Genomic DNA, 17,405 nt, shown 5'->3' on the forward strand with positions numbered 1-17,405 from the left:
AGACGGCGGCACCAAGCCAAGAGAGAGGGCGGATTCGCCGCTGCAGCTGCTTTTTGGTCAAGTGTCGTAGACCGTTCGGGCATCGCGCGACATCACAAGGAAGTTGAATTCTCTGCTACTTGTAGTTCGTGCGAGTTTCGCGAGCCAGCAAAACCAGCGCAGCACTACGCGATTAGGAAAGTACTGAAACGCAAAAGCGTGGGCGGCGCAGAGTCGAGTGAAAACGAAACCTTTCGACCGCCCGTGTCGTTGTCAAGGGTAATTTCAATGAGTTCTTTTTTCTAAAACATGGAATCGAACTGGACAAGTAGCATTTTATTTCGTATTATAATACAATGCGAGGATGTTATTTTGCAACGAGTAGTTGAGTACTAGTGACAGAATTTAACTGAATAGTGCTTTCGTCATCGGGCAAGTGCTTGAATGTCCCAAGGGGGTCTCTAATCATGTCCTGCATTTACCTCGATTTCTCGATTATTAGGGCTCTGTTCGCGATAATATTGACTCCTTAGAGATTCTCGAGCACTCCTCTATCACTTTAGCTTGACTTAGTATTTGCCTTTAGTGTCCCTTTAAACCTGTGTTATGGGTTAGTAGCTGTGTAACAAATCGTAGACATGTGCACGAGAATTCTTCTTTAAGGACTTTTTGTGTATCACTATATATGAACATATTCCTCGCAAATTGCTTACCCTTTTATCATACGTTGGACTACAGAAATACGTGTCTCCTTGCATGCACTTATGTATACAAAAAGACCGGGGCAGAGTTGGGACAGAAATTATTACGCGCGTGCGCGCGCGCGCACACACACACACACACACACACACACACACACACACACACACACACACACACACACACACACACACACACACACACACACACACACACACACACACACACACACACACACACACACACACACACACACACACACACACACACACACACACACACACACACACACACACACACACACACACACACACACACACACACACACGCACGCACGCACGCACGCACGCACGCACGCACACACACACACACACACACACACACACACACACACACACACACACACACACACACACACACACACGCACGCACGCGCGCGCACACACACACACACACACACGCACGCACGCACGCACATCTGGGTGGTCACTGAGATTCATGCATAAGTAATGCGTGGGCAATAGCCCTCCCCCATTGATGACGCGGTGTCCATCGTTACTTATGACTATGGAGCACACAGACCACAAAGGAGCCGCTAACGCGACTATCAGAACAGTAGTCCGGGCTTGCCTTGGAGCGTTAAGTGCATTTGCTGACGACCGAGCGTCAGTTGTGCGACGCCACATTGCAGCGCTCTGCGCGTGCCGCCTCTGTAAGATGCCTCCTCCCCTTTTACGTGCGTCGGCTTCCTCTCCACTCCCCTCCCCCCTTTTGCTGTACACAAGCCGGCAGACGGCTTTTCTTTCGCATGACCATTCTAATGCTGACGCATTAAAATAGGCATATGGAGGCACACCTTGCAGATACAGACATTAATAAGCCCACTAAAGTCTGGCTAAACCATTTCCTAACCCCAATTCATGCTCGTACAACAAAAGGGTAGAATCTGAGCGTGCGGGAACAAGTAGACATTTTGCTATAATCGGACTTCTACAGATGACAAACTTCGGTGAACGGAAATGCTTAAAATGCTTTCTGCTAGTAAATCTAACTATGAATAGCTCATTAGTGTTCAGTGACATTATCAATTCGCTGCGTCAGCAGGTGGTCTTGTCGAAATCGTCTTGGAAAGGTCGGAAATCATGATTGTTAGATATCGTACAATAAACCACACAATCGCCCTACGAGTTGACGTAAATAGACGGCAATATCGTTAATGTAAATGAGCAAAAAAAAGGGGGGGGGGGGTCCAAGGACAGTGCATTGGGGCACTCCAGAAAAAAACAGATCTAGCAAAGAAATAATTGTTAGCATACACGAACTGGGGCCCATTACCACTGAAATTACGGATCGAGTTTGAAACAAAAGGTTTGCGACTTAGGCGAGAAAGTTAAAAAGTAAAGCCGTTGATGTGAGAGTTTGTCCTGCATCCACATTGATGTGTCGCATTAACGCTTCAGAGGACTTAAAAAATCAAGGTCACTTAATTCGAAAAAAAAAAAGGAAGCCGTGCAAGTGAAGAGAGAAAGCTTTGGCGAGAAACGGCGTGACCTGGAAAACATTTGTACAAGACGGATGAGGACGACAAACAAGCGCTCATTCTTGTCAGGCTCGCCGCCTCGTGTGCCATACACGCGTCGAAGACGCGGACGAAAGTCAGCCGGGTGAAGGAACTATAAAGAAACCAAAGGCGAACGGCATCTTTTTTTTTTCTTCTTCTTTTTTTAAAATTCTATTTGCGTTGCGCGCAGTTTCTGCGAGAAACGATGAGCGCTGTCGTTTGGCGCGGCCAGAGTATGTATGTGCGCTGCAGCTGACGCCACGTCCAGGTGACCGACTATAACGGCCCGCGCCGCCCTGTGGCCTGATTTCGCGCTCCCGAAGGCATCCCGCCATTGGCTGCAGGTCGGCAACGGACGACGGCGGCCATCGGCACGGCAGAAAGGGAGAGCCCGGGCGTCTTCTGTGATGCCGGTCTTCGCCGCCGCAGTGGACCGCGCGCGGAAAAAGCCTTCGTCGTACACTGGTTTTCTCCCGCCTTCCCCTCCCACCGCGACGCGGTCGCCGCTTTCTGGGGGCCCCCCGCGAAAGTTGAACGAGACTCCTCGGCGCGCATCCTCCAGGGACGATTGCTCTTCGCGAAGGTCCGCACGTTCTCCCAGCGCTTGAGCGGGCATGAACCGACGGTCGCCACAGCCCCCGCGCCGACGTCGCGCTGGCGTGACCGTGAACGCTGCCACGGCCAGCGGCGTCTTCATTGTCTGCGTCATCTTCGCGGTCGCCAGCTGCTGCGCCGGGGTCACGCTAGCCGAGGAAAACGGGACTCTATTGGGAGATGGAACGGAGACCTCGGCTTTTGTGGACGACGGCAGCACGGCGAGAAATGATTTCGCCGACGACACCGCGCCGCCTCCCAAGCTGACCTGGGAAGGATTTATGCACAACATGACTACCAGCTTCGGGACCGTGCTGCACAAGATCTTTCCGCTAATGGTCAGGGCCAGCTCGGAAGTGGAAGTCGGGCCCGAGTGCATGGCCAGCTACTTCAAGCTCTTCCTTGGACTCCGGAAACTCAAAGGCTGGGCCGTCAGACGTAAGTTCTCAGCTGGAAGTTTATTTTCTGCGCTTCGGGCAGCTTCATTTATCCTTTATTTGGCTTTCGTATCGCTACATTGACTGACTGTAGCCATACGAGAGGCGCACCTTTCTCGCTTTCTTCGTGCCTCACTTCAAGCAAGCCGCAGTGCGCAAAAAAATGGGCTATGCATAAGAAACGGCTATCTCCTCTGTCACGCGAATGTTCACAAAACGCACGGTTAGACTGAACAGTCGCGTCAATTCTTGATTCTTTGATCCGACACAACATAAGTAGAAAATCAAGCGCAAAAACATTTTCTGGCCAAATTTGTTTTCGTGGCACACAATACCTGGCAAAAGTGAACAGCTGTTTACAGAATTTGAAAGAGCAGCATATCTAAAAAAAAGAGATAAATGCGTAAGATCAACAGAGAATAAGCGAAGAATATCCTGCAACCGTGTTCCCAAATCGCTAGCGCGAAGTTCAAGCGTGTAGGGGTTCAACGCGAGTGCAGACCGCTTCGAAGTAGGTGGTTCTGGAAGGCGCAGGTCATTTTTGTCAATTCCTCTCATGTGGCAGTAGATCACAACTGCAAAACCAAGCTGGTAGCGGCAGAGAGAGCGAGATAAACGGGATGGGAAAGGCAGCGAGGTTAACCGGATGAGATTCTGGTTTGCTACCCTGCACTGCGGGAAGGGAAAGACGGAAAGAACAGCGGAGATAAGAAGCAAAGAAACGAAAAAAAAATGTATGTAGGGAAGGTCATGAACAACGTCCATGCGAACTAGTCTCTCCAATGTAAGAGGCAGAATTTGTCCTGACGTAACAGAGATCATCTAACTCCGTACCGCAAGGTTGAGCTTCACAAGCACACGCAATCCAAAACATTCTGCTTGATTAACCAAGCTTTATATTTTCCAGTGTTGCGTCGCCACCTGGAAATGCAATGCGCCGTTTCTTTTTTTTTTTTTTTTCATCACGTTCTTGCCGATGCCTCTGGTCTGGTTGCTTTTGTAGTACCGTCGTAAAATGGCACGGAATTCGTGGGTGAAGGTACAATTTCGTAAGATTCGTGTTAGCAGTACGCTTTCGAAAGGGTGAAGTCATACAAGCGGGGCTCGTGCCAAGGTCGCGGCAAAAATGCAACCAGCCGAGAAATGTACTAAAATTCTGGCTCGCCGGGAAAACGTCCGAGGCCTTTGGACTCGAAATCGGCCAGGTCATCAGCCTTCTCGCAGCGGTGAGATCATCGGTCGCTATTTAAAAGCTTGATGCGGAGGAAAAAAAAGTTGCAGACTTGGTGCATGGCTAAAAATACAACACGTGTCAATTCGTTTAGGCGCTAAAATGTCCGGGCTCGTCGAACAAAACGTGAGAGCACGGGTACGACCGAGGGGCAGATATATGGCGAGACGGCTGCAAGCGCGCTCCCTTTTCTTTCTTTTCTATAACAGCCGAGCAGCGGCGAGCTGTCTGCTCTCGATTTCAAGGCAGTCAGAACGCTTTCGTTAACCTACAAGCTTACTTAATTTAACACACCGTATACATGGAGAAGGAGAAATGCGAATATGTCTGGGCCTATTTTTTTCTTTTTTTTTTCTTTGTTGCACGGTTGCTGCAATTTTCTTCGTTCAACATCTCTTAATTCCGAGCAGGACGCTACTTTTCAGGATTCCTTTGGGGCTATTGGCATAGAGTGGCTCTTCCCCAGCCTTTTCAATTAAACGCATTGCAAAAATGCAAGGCGGCAACCTGTCGTTTGCCACGTTCCATTTTCGCGGAAAACTTTCGAGATAATTCTCTCTAAGGGATAGTCTTATTACTTGATCTCTCGTGAAGCACGCACAGGTCATAAGGGCCCTGTGAACCCAACTGGAAACTTCTTGTATACGGAAAAGCGTTGCCTAAGAAGCCTTAGAGAGAAACTCTGTGGTATGCGGTGTTTAATGAAATGTGCACGATTCTGCGGAGGCCTAAGCAAATGAAGGAGTCCGTTCCTGACCTGCGAGCTGTCTTGCCTAAACTTTGGCGTGGGAAGTGCTTCCTTGGGTCTTGCATAGTGCGAAGATTATTTTTTTGCAACCTGGCCACTGAGCTTACATTATTTTCGTTTTCAGTGAGCACCATCGACATGACCGCATCGCAAACCGCCTTGGTTGCTTAGTGGCTATGGTGTTGGGCTGCTGAGCACGAGGTCGCGGGATCGAATCCCGACCACGGCGACCGCGTTTCGATGGGGGAAAAATGTGAGACACCCGTGTACTTAGGTTTGGGGCACGTTAAAGAACCCCAGGGGAACCAAATCATTCCGGAGTACCCCACTACCGCGTGCCTCATAATGAGGTCGTTGTTTTGGCACGTAAAACCCCATAATTTAATTTTATTTAATGGCCGCTTGGCAACAGCTCCGGAACCGAGAGGCGGGGGGGGGAGGGGGGGACTGCTCCAACAGCCCTGAGGACTCACCCCCTCTGAAATAGTAAATTAAACTTTGGTTTCACAATAACAAAAAAAAACAAAAAAAATTGTGTATGTGAAATGAGCCTCGGACCTGCTCCCACACTTACAGTAAACTTGCTGAGCTCCTGGCGCTTGGCCATTTGGTAGCCGTTAGTCCTCTGTTGGTAAATACGGCACCATTTCTTTTTATTAATAAATATATGTGTGGGAGACATTGGCATCATTGCATGGTGGGGCCATTCACTCCTTTGCGATTAGCCATACGCAAGAGATAACAAACGTAGGCCCGTCCTAAAGGATAAAAAGCAATCAAAATAAATATTGTGCATATCCCACGTACTGTGGGCATTGATGTTATTTGCAGGTTGGTTTGCAGCTGGCTATCCAGTGCCGTTTGGGTTTCTCTGAAGCGTTACCAGCTGGACCAACATGTTTGTGTAAAGTGAGCATATTCGTACGTGACGCGAGCGTGTGTGTGACACCAGTGAGACGACGGCATGAGGGCTGATTTATTGTATTCTGGCGAAGGCACGTTACAACCGGTTCCGTTACGACCTGGGCTATTTCCCCGAAGGTGGTGCAATGTCACGTATCTTGTCAATACGCTAGGCGCCACAGGGAAGCATGTGGGAAAATGGTGCGCTCTGGCTTTTACAAGCAACTTGCTGCCCTGCGACATGTCACACGCGAAGGGCAGGGGTAATTTTGACGATTATTTGCGCGTGTCCTTGTTGCGCCTGCGACCTAATGGAAGCTAGCACGCATGCGCCTACCTTCGCTTTTCAAAGCAGATTGTTTTCTATGTGACGCGACGCGCTCTCAAATCGTCTCACAGCCCTGGTTGGTGTTGGTACAAGAAAATTAAGCCCGACTCGCCGTCAAAAGCCATCGGGCTTTTGTGCTGGAGAGCCCTGATTAAAACCCTACACGAAACATATTTTTTTTTACGTCGGAGAAGCGACAGGATTCTGCGTACCTACCGACGTACTTCAAAGCACTAAATTGTAAATAACTTCGGAACCCATTTAGGCCTGGTTCGCAAAAAAAAAAAAAACACTCGAATGGGCGCATTGTACAGCACAACACGTACATTTTAAACCTCCATTCAGAACACATTCACTTGCATATTTTTCAAAAAGCGATAATAAAAATGAGAACAATTTCACGAGCAGTTCACACATATATAGTTCAAGAAGGCGCAATGCCATGGGCTCACATCACGCACCTGTCATGTTGGGTAATAGAACCATAAGCACAATCTTGTGATAAACGCTCGGTGCGCGTTTTTAGTGCGTTGCGCACTCAAAGTAGGCATGATTATTACCTGCGTAGCTCCGAATGACATGCAATTCTCCGATGTTCGTTAAACTGGAGTTCTTTGATTTTGCTAGGAGTACATAAAGTGCAGGTGTAAGAGAACGTGCACCTCGTGCATCTTCATGGTGATGCAGTCTCCGTCGTCGAATGATGTTCTGCGCAAGTGCCACTGAAACCGCTTGTGCGACTTGCTGTCTGAGCTGCAGAATCGTTTGAGAGGTGTCCGGTTCACCATTTGTTTTCGCGTAAAAAAAATCGTGAGAGTAGGATCCCAGTGTTCGCAAAAGGATGCCTTTTCGCCCGGCACTGGAAGCGTCTCGCTCCTCGATAGGTGTCTTGCCTTGGCAGCCTCACGGTGCCTCCTCTTCTCTGTGTAAGAGCTTTTGAATGCATGTCGCGAAAAAATCTCTTGCAAGATCATCGTCTATATATACAACACTGACGGGATACCACTATCGGGGTTGACGGGAAGGATAGCTGTGCTGGGCAGCGTTCCGTTCTGCAGTCGGCTCAGCCGCTTCTGCAGCGACGGCATCCGCTGACCAGCACTGCTGCGTTCATCACTGACCCGGCTGCGGGAGCTGAGCACAAGTCTACGAGGCAAACTGCGTGTTGTTGCAACAACTGTCTCAGATAATGATAGATAGGAGATTCGAGACAAAATAACTGCTTTAGAGCAGCAGCGGAAAAAAGAACCTGCGCAATAATAGTCGATAAGGTTATCAAACGACTACTTTTCAGGGAATAATTTTTAAGTAATGGCTGTAGGGGGCCTAGTGTAATCGTAGAATTGAAGTCAGTCGATACTCAAAGCATAAGCGTTGCTCAAATTCATGCGCCTATGGCCAGTTCCGAGAACTACAGACTTTAATTTTTCCGTGAAACTTTATGACTCTTCTAGTTAACGATTTCCTGTTCCCCATTTTCACATAATTCGGAAACGTGTGACCTCAAACAACAATGAGTTTAACTGCATGCAAACGTCGAGTACATATCTCTCGAAACTGGCTCGAGACACATTTCTATCGAAAGGTTATCCACTGATGACTTCAATTCATCAATTACAACATATTTCGCTAAATTCATTAAGCTAATTCATAATGTTTTGACATTAATAATGATGTTGGCGATTATCGTACAAATTCTGATGTGCGCCACTGCTATACCGCCCAAGCACAACCGTCACATTTAAATCTTAGGACAGTACCAGCTTATTTCGTAACAACTGTTAAGGTTTTTATACTATAGCTCTTTCGTTTTGTTACCAAGCTGCATTATCACTTTCACATGCTCTCCGAATCCCATGTTTTAAAAATTCTCAATTGGCTCTTAACAAAATATTTTTGGTGTTCACTAAGGAATACCCGTATTCACTTTTTTTAATTGTCCTTAAGCCCGCAATACCGTATGGCCTTTCCTTCGCCTATTTTTTTAGTTGCTTTGGATTTTGAGGGCCCAAAATAGTTACGAAGCTCGGTCAGTAAAAATGCTTTTGCCTTCAATCTAAGTAAGTAATCTCAGACAATAGTCTCAGAACTACGGGGCATAGCGAAAGCTTGACAAGTCTGTTTTGAGTAGGCACCGCATAGGGCATTCGGGTAAAGTGTAGGCAGCTCTAAACCCTCTGCGCTCGAGACCAGTTTTCAAGTAGAAAATGCTTGTACTATGGCCGCACCTGTCGCTGGCGCAAAAAGCTATTCGCGCAATAGTGCAATTCTTGAAATCAGCCGGGCTGAGTGGCCGTTCGAAGTCCTCTTGCGCATCTACCGCCATGCGCGTAGTGATCACTCCCCCTCCTTTCCTCCTTCACCCTTTTTTTACCCACTGGGAAGGGTAGCAAATCTGACGCTCGTCTGGGTGTTCTCTCTTCCTTTCCTATTCTGGGTTTCTAGCTATTTCACGATACAAATTGAAACGCGAATAATCCAAAACAAACGAGGAGGCGTCCTCGCGTTTCCACAGTCGCCGTTGTGTGCAGCATCGGCGTAACTCTGACTGAGGCGTGCAGTATGTGTATACAACATGTGTAGCGCGACCGGCTATTTAGCAATAACACATCGCACTGTGAAGTAATCCTTCATATGAAGTGTGTTAAGATATCGATTGCGAGCACTCGTAGTTTTTGATTCCTGTCCTTTTAGTGTTGCCAGAAATCTACGGAATCTGCCGCTACGGAAGCAAGAGAGAAACGGAAATTTATACCTGACTTGTCTGGCAAGACAATAGGATGCCAGTCAATGAACTGATGTCGTGCCCAGGTGAAAATTTTTGACGCGCTAACCATTTTTCCATACAGAGAAAACATGAAACCGGCCAGATATATTTACGGCGTTGACAAAGTGATATGTACACTTTTGAAACATGCACGCGTCCAACAAGTATACGCTGTCTGGCAATAGCTCCTGCGCCATGTACGCATCGCACTCATAGAGGGATGCACGGTCGAAAATACTCAGCCAACCAAGCATCTTCGCGGCATCAATGAAAGAAGCTGTTACTATATCACAGGATGCCGCCGTATTTCTTAACCGGGCGCACACATTCTCTTATGAAAATGGTTATGTCCTTTATGTTTACTGTATGTTTCTCGAGGTCCACATGAGGAAACGTCCTTCATGTTTCCTCCATGTTGAAATTTGGCCTCTGCTTTTGTGTTCCCTTCATGTGTCCTCCCTTTATGTATCCCTTATGTTACCGCCCTTTAGGTTTCCTCCATGTTGAAATTTGGCCACTGCTTTTATGTTTCCTTTATGTGTCCTTTCTTTGTGCATCCTTTATGTTACGGTCCTTTATGTTTCCTCCATGTTGAAATTTGGCCACTGCTTCTATGTTTCCTTCGTGTGTCCCACGTTTATGCATCCTCTATGCGGCCCAGTGATTAAATCCTGTATTCTATGTAGACATGAATAGATGAAGAGTTCCCTGTACCCATTTTATATTTATGCACTTTTTCTGAGTTCTAAAATTTTCCATTGGTTTTCATTGTAAGGTTACTCTTCCCTACGTGATGCAGCATACGGATCGGAACACTGCCATGGCACTGAAATTCATGTCAATTTGTTCTAAAGTTACAAACTAATTGGCCTTCATATAATATTTCAGTATAACACTTGGAGTACCATTGTACGTTTCTCACTGCAGTACTGCTGTTGTTCAAGTTATGTCTTTCTTACTAATATAAAACGTAATGTTTGGACGGGAAGATCAGGCTGTATTAGTGCTTACACTTTTAAAAGAAAGTTTTGACTGTACTTTGTAAAGGTTTGTCTGAAATTACGAGTAGTTTATTTGACTATCTGCATGTTACTTCAATATGCCACGTCTGCTCACAGCAGACCTCCGGAATGCGGTGCTTGGATGAGAGCTCACAGGGCACCTGAAAAACAAAACAAAAGCCAATCTTTTTCACTTAATCAAAAATATTCATATAAGCAAGAACAGCTTGGCCTGTATGCACACAGCTAAGAAACCGGAAGCAGTCAAAAATAGCTCATAAAAACATCAGGGCAACATAGAAGCTTTTAACTAATTGTTGTTTGAAACAGACTGCGCTGTTATCTGCCAGTTCACTCAGGTATGAAACTACTCACAAATTATTTTAATCAGTATTGCAGCTGCTGCTAAGTAGTACATGAGCTTTAGGAGTAGGCAACTGGCCAATGAACCTTTGTGTGCTACCTCAATTATCGAGGTTCCAAAAGTTGAGGCCCTCACTATGCCATGAGCAAAAACTTGCCAGTAATTGTTCGTTACGTTGACTCCATCCTATGTCAGGAAATTTTATAATCTGATTCCACCTTTAGCCTTCGCCGCTCCCGACTTCATGTCTATTCTTTCGGCAATCACTGTCACTGTAGTGGACACACGTACAACTTGACCTGTCGAAATCCACTTTTTCCGTAAACCTCAACTATAATACCAACTGCATGAGTTAGTTCTCTACTTCAAAGAAGTATTTCTGCATCTGAACGTTACTTCCATCATTTGTCTTTCGATCGCTTGCTCAGCAGTGCTTGATTCCTTCTCATATTTTCTTGTTATCCTCAAAGCTTCAGCCCCTTGATTAGTACTGGTAGAATGCACAAACTTAGCTTGGGGTAAAGACTTGCTAGTGCTTGCCACACGCGTTCCAACCCACTTGTCGGCAGATTTCTTTCTTACGATCAAACTTACGACTGCTTGGGCGAGATTAACGCACACTATCATTGCTGCAAGAGGCTGACACACATTTCGCACTTTCTTTTTTGCAAATGTATTGAACGTTATTTTTCAGCCTATTAATCTTTAAAACTAGCCTTAGACATTGCCACTTCAGGCCCTTAATCATTTGGTGTTAGCGAAGTCCGGTGTTTTTTTTTAGCAGGACAATGCCATCTGAAAAACGAAGGTTGCTTGTATATTCCTTGTGAATGTTACACTTAATGCCTCAATATCTCGCCTCTTGAATACTTCTTGCAATGATGCAGTAAATAATAGCTATATTCTGCCTCCTTCCATGCTCATCCTTCTTAACTCATAATTTTTCAGTTGCGACGAATTATGGTATCTGCGAATTTGCGTGCTTATGGTATCTGTGAGTATACTTCCTCAATGCCATGACTACCCAATGCCCCATTGTCATTTGTTACCTCTAATGAATCGAATGCCTTTTCCTAATCTATGGAAGCCATTTCAAGAATTTGTAATGTGCTAAAGACTTCCCGCTAACCAGATTAATAGCGAGAGTATGATCTATTGCAAGTAACTTCTCATAAAACCAATCTGTTTCATGGGTTTCTGAAGTGATGCGCTGATTCTATTAGAAATCACCTTGGTGAATATATTTTACAATACAGACTGCAGACTATTTCGTTTTTGATTGTTCATTTCTTGAATGCACCTTTACTTACGGATGAATATCATGTTGTCATTAATCCATCCTGTGGTACATTTGATGCCATGAAGTGCTTCTTGCGTGCAATATCCCCGCTTTCTATGATGATATCTACTGTTATTTCATCGTCTTCTGCTGTTTACCCCTTGGACATATGTGGAAAATCCGTTCTACTTCCATCCGTATGGTGAGAATTGAGACTTCTATATATGTTCTAGAATTTTGTCTAATAACAGCTTCCTGGTTGTTCAGGGCACTGAACCATTACCTATGTCTCCACTGCCCCCTCTATCTCGGCCTTGAAATTACTGACGACGTTGCTGCATTTATCATTGAAAATACGCATCGTGTTTCTGCCAATGACAAGTCTCCTTCTTGCTTATTTTATGCTTCCTCAGTCCTTTACTGCTTCCTTAATGTCTCAGATGTTTCAATTTGTAATGTCACTTATTTTACGCTTATTGACCAATTTCAACAGTTTTTGCTGAGTGGAAGAGCTTGCCTGTTTCATACCTTTGTGCCTGATCTCTGACTTCAGTTACACCATGTGGTATTATTTTCGCTACGGTATTATTTCTTACCTCTGTAATATACTCATAATAATACTGAAAAACCTTATATTTGTTAGAGAGCTACATCTTTAATTCCATGTTTTTAGCTTATTGTTATTAGCATGGTCTGCCTTTTTCTGACAAACTTCCTCGTTTCTTTCCACAAGTCGAGGAAAGCCTCAGACCTGACTAAACAGTGATCATTACAATTTACCGTGCCTCAAACATAAATTTTTATCCGTTCCTTGTGTAAAGTCCACATGATTTGTTGTTTCACCGTTTGAAAATTTCCATGTCCAATTCCGGTCAAGAGGACATTCAGTTTGAGCGCACGATTGTTCTCCTCAATTTCGACCGACATATCACTTCCACTTTTTGTGGAGTCAAGGACATAGTTCGCAATATGGTGTTATTCAGCCTGTTTCCAGAACTTTCGCACATTTTGACCGCCCGAAACTACACTACTCCGAGTTTTAATTTTTCCCATTCTTACTTCTGTTTCCTCACATAACTTTTGAAATCTTTATCGTTATGATTGTACGTTGCTGCAAACTGTGCTACGTTTAAATTGTACTGCTTGTTCATTTATATTATAATGAACACTGCTCTTTCACACATGCTCTAGAATTCATTGATTCACCTGCCCAAGACAACGTACCCGTAAAGTTAAGCAATGAATTTCACCGACACATTATAGCATCTAGTGCTGAAGGTATTGTGACCCTTCACGGGCCAATACAGTCACATCTTGCAGACAAAAGGCTAATATTTTCTCGAAAATAGTACGACTATCTTTATCTGGTTTCTGTGTTTATCTACGGTGAAGTAGTCTCTGTGCTTTTTGCAGTTCCACAGTCTGCATCTATTGAACTGAGGATATCTGAACGTATGTTTATGAAGTTCCCATTTCTCAAAATTGTGAATTGTATTGAGTTTTATTTCAGTATATTCACAACTCACGAATGTCGGAGACATAAACGAATCAACAGTAAAAAAAAGAAAAAAAAACTAAAAATATTTCAACCTTTTGTAAGCGTGTATCAAAAAACTTCGTCAGCTGTTACGCGTTCAACGCGCAACAGGCACATTGAAAATTTTTGAAGTTGTTTTTAAAAATACGGGGAGTGGGAAAAGCGCAGGAACAAGCAAAGAATGAAAATGAGATATAGGTTATTTTTTGAAAGAATTTTTTAATCACTAGCCACGATGAGTGAATGGTGGGTGAATAACCTGAAGGTAACTTCTCGGTCAAATTAGCAGCGGCAAAATAAAAAAAAAACAAGTAAGCATTCACATGGGAAGCGGTGACCACCTGTGCAAAAAAAAAATTAAAAATGAAGTGGCGGTCAAAATGTCGCTATTTGACCGTCAACAATCATACGTATGTCTGATTGCCCCATTTTGATGCAGCGCTAAACAATGTGAGAGCACAATTTCCACATGTGGTGGTTCCTAGTCCACAAACACGTTATTCTGCACACACATATTCCTTGAAGTGCATTGGGCACCTTCATGTGGATGAGCTTTTCGAGAGCCGCTGGTCGCTGCCCCGGAACAAGGTGCCGTGTCTTGGCAGAGACCTCAGCCCGACACACGGCACCGATTGTTTATAGGCCTGTGTGACCAACTTTTCATATACATTGTTTTGACCAGGTGCTCCTGCTCAGAAAAATGTAATTTCCGCGTAGTACATATTTATCATATTAAGAAACCGTAATATGAATATCTTAATTATATTAAGATATTCATACTAAGAAACACAGCGGCGCGCGCGATTAAGACCACAGCAGCATCAGGAGTGCCCGGGAAGCCGGAAGAAGAGGCAAAGAAAGCTTCGCTGTAAACAAATGCAACTCCTCAAGGCATGGCAGTAATCTGATGCGTACATAAGGAGAACTTGCGAAGCCTTCTTAAAGCTTTCATAAGAGACAAAATCGTTGCTATAAAGATCGAGAGGGAAAGCATAAAGGCCAATAGAGCAGTTTAGCATAACGCGATACACGATTAGCTTCCAATTTACGGGCCGGCAAGATACTATCTACGCGCCCGCGCAACTGCCCGGAGCATGCGTATACTTGACCCCTTAGGACTGCGTGGCGCTGTGCGCAAAACATTTTCATAGCGGGACTTAATCAAGTTCGTGTATAGCAAGGCCAAACGAGACAGCTGTCCGCGCACAATTTTGCTATGCTGTTACTGCCTCCATGCTCACTTCTGCAGTGTTGTCCATTTACCCCAATTAGCCTTTCAGCATATTGCTACAGTCTCGAGCTGCACTGGGCCTGGCCAAAGTGGCAGCATTCAACTGTATGGCTTGGTCTTCAATCTCGAGAAATTTCACGAACCTTACAATTTTCTGAAGGGCGAAGTTTGATTGTGCAAATTAAAATAAGTCTGCTTTGTATTGTCAGTTGGTGTCGCTATTGAAAGCGCCCGCGCTGCCGTAACTGTTGAAACACGTTCACTGACAGTTGTATAGTAATTTTTTTGTGCTCGTAGCAACGTTTTTCTGGCACCAAAGAAACGTTCGCCCGTCGTGATGCAGCCAGCTAGTGAACAACACGCAAGCACTCGAGCAATCCGCCCGTTTTTGTCTGAAAAAGAGGCCACGAACCGAAAGCATAAGGACAGTGAGCTCAATTCAAGAAAGCAACGACAAACGCTAAGCCTGTTCACGGCACGAACGCTCTCGTGGTATTTCCACTCAGGCGGCGGATTACAGAGAATCGCACAAACGCGTATACACGGACGTGCCAGCGCGCACAAAGGACCTGCTCAAGCACGGGCTGCATAGGGGTGCGTTGCGACTGGCAACGGCGCTTCCACTCCTCCCATGAGACGCCTCCGCCAGTAATTCTTGTCCCACGGCCAAGCAGCCACTCTTCACGCCGGCTATATAGACAAGAAACCGTCGGCTCTCACGGCTGGCCCTTCTGAAGAAGCTATATAGCAGTTTCATGCACACAGCGAAGGCCGTGTATTTTTACTGACCGTTCTCTTGTCCAGGGAGATAGCCCATAGTTTCTCTCTGAGTGCACAAACGGAGGATTCTGTTTCGCATGCTGTCATTGTCGCCCGTAGAGCACACGACCCACAGCCGATGCGCCTCGCACGTCGCGAGCATCACAAGCGAGCTGTGCACGTGGTAGTGTCTTCCCTACGCACTCGACAGCGGCGCTAGATACCTCTCGTGAGGCACTGAGGTTACATGGAGGTCGTGCAGGCACTAAGGTTAGCTATATGCAAAAGCCAGCTGCTAACCTGTCTAGCTGGTGGGTGGAGTGCTGGGGCCTAGCTAAGCCAGGTGATTTGTTGTACGTAGGACCTGTTCTAGGGCTCAAGAGATAAATTGGGAGTGCAAAACAAACAAACAAATGCTCAAGTTGTCATATCTGCCGTTGTTCTTGGCGAAGTGTTTTGCTTACAGAACGCGTTCATTGTATTCCCCAGGAGTTCTTTATTATACCTTCTATTTATTCCACGAGCCTAGGACACACCGGTTCTAATTTTTTTAGCTTAGGTTTTTCGTTGTTCACGTGAGAGACCGGCTGCTTTAGTCGGCTACATGTAACATGCAAAACGGTGGCTCGAACGATCCTAGATGAAAGCACACTGGTCAAGTGCGCGGAATGCGAGATATCAAGAAAAATATTTAGTCGACACTTTTCCATTTGACCTAAAGTAGGTAGCCGTCATTTTTTGCAGGTGCCCTTGGTAGCGATGTCATTTTCTTATTCAATTTTTTTTTTGTTGCAACGATCGAAATTGAAATCTGCGCGGTCTTCTAAAAGAAGCGTAAGAAGCGCCGTACTCGGTTCCCTAAGCTTTGACAGTATAACTCATATCGCTAAATGTTCTGTTCATTTAAAAGGACGTTCTCCCCGGAAAGCTGTTTACGTATAATCACAGGCTGCACAACCAACCGTGTGATTGGTAATATTATTAAATAAAAAAGTTTTGTTTTAGGACACACCACATGAAGGTACATGTATGCGCCTTTAGAGGATGCTAAATAGCAACAATAAATCAATTTGGAGTGGTAGTATCTTAAGACCCATTTTCCATTAATGTTACGGTAAAAGGTAGCATAACAGCATACACACAAGGGTCCCATAGTCATCTACTGTAACGAGAGCCTTGCTTATTCAGTAAAATATGAAAAAATACGAATGGCAAAGGAAACAATAAAATGTAAAAATAATACACAAAGATACCGTTAGAAGAGCGATATAGACAATAAAACTGTACAACGCTAAATAGCGAAAATAAATAGGAACTCAGTAGTAAGTATAGAGTAGTGCACATAAGAGTCTGTGCAGAAATATGGAAGCAGTAAAAATTTCTAGGAGACAATTTGCCGAATAAATTAAGACACACAATCTCTTAGACGGGAGGATAGGAAAAAGAACAACAACAAAAAAGAAGTTTAAATGGCAATAACAAAGAAATAGCCACCTGGAAGAAAATTTTTCGGGACACATATTGAATATAGAAAAGGATGGCGACAGTTTCAATGAAATTGGCAAAGTATTTTGGAACTTAATAAAGCAGACGTCACTTTCTCATAAAGGCTGTTTAGGTAGAAAAATTATTATTATGCACAAATGTGGTGCAATTATTGTTATTTAGCAAACTGAATTAATGAACTCATGACGTAAGTCTTTTCTTCTTAAAGAACATAAGCGGAAGGCTTGAATAGTTCGTCAATAGGTAAAACGTTATTAGTATGCAGAAGTGCACTGGCGTTACAAGTGTAGGATTGACCATGAATTATACGAAAGGTTTGATCTGTATATGTCGCATACAGATGAGAGGTGACTTCCATATGCATTTGACCATGCAGCAATGCCATTCGAAATATGGATTCCTACGAATGCAAAATAAAGCGTTATGATAGTGACTTGCGGAAAGATAAAGTTTTAATGAACGCACTAATACCATAAGCGAT

General features: G+C 44.8%; 1 protein-coding gene across 1 annotated transcript in view; it reads left to right on the plus strand.

Moving 5' to 3' along the window:
• Positions 1–2,499: 2,499 nt before the first annotated feature.
• LOC135903964 (nose resistant to fluoxetine protein 6-like) overlaps positions 2,500–17,405 on the plus strand; it is a 124,771-nt gene continuing 109,865 nt past the window's right edge. The window contains exon 1 of the mRNA XM_065434477.1: positions 2,500–3,271. Coding sequence (XP_065290549.1) covers positions 2,854–3,271 — 418 coding nt within the window. The 5' untranslated portion in view covers positions 2,500–2,853. The remainder of the gene's footprint in view (positions 3,272–17,405) is intronic.

This window comes from Dermacentor albipictus, chromosome 1, assembly GCF_038994185.2.
Source record: "Dermacentor albipictus isolate Rhodes 1998 colony chromosome 1, USDA_Dalb.pri_finalv2, whole genome shotgun sequence".
In the NCBI taxonomy this organism is placed as follows: Eukaryota; Metazoa; Arthropoda; class Arachnida; order Ixodida; family Ixodidae; genus Dermacentor; species Dermacentor albipictus.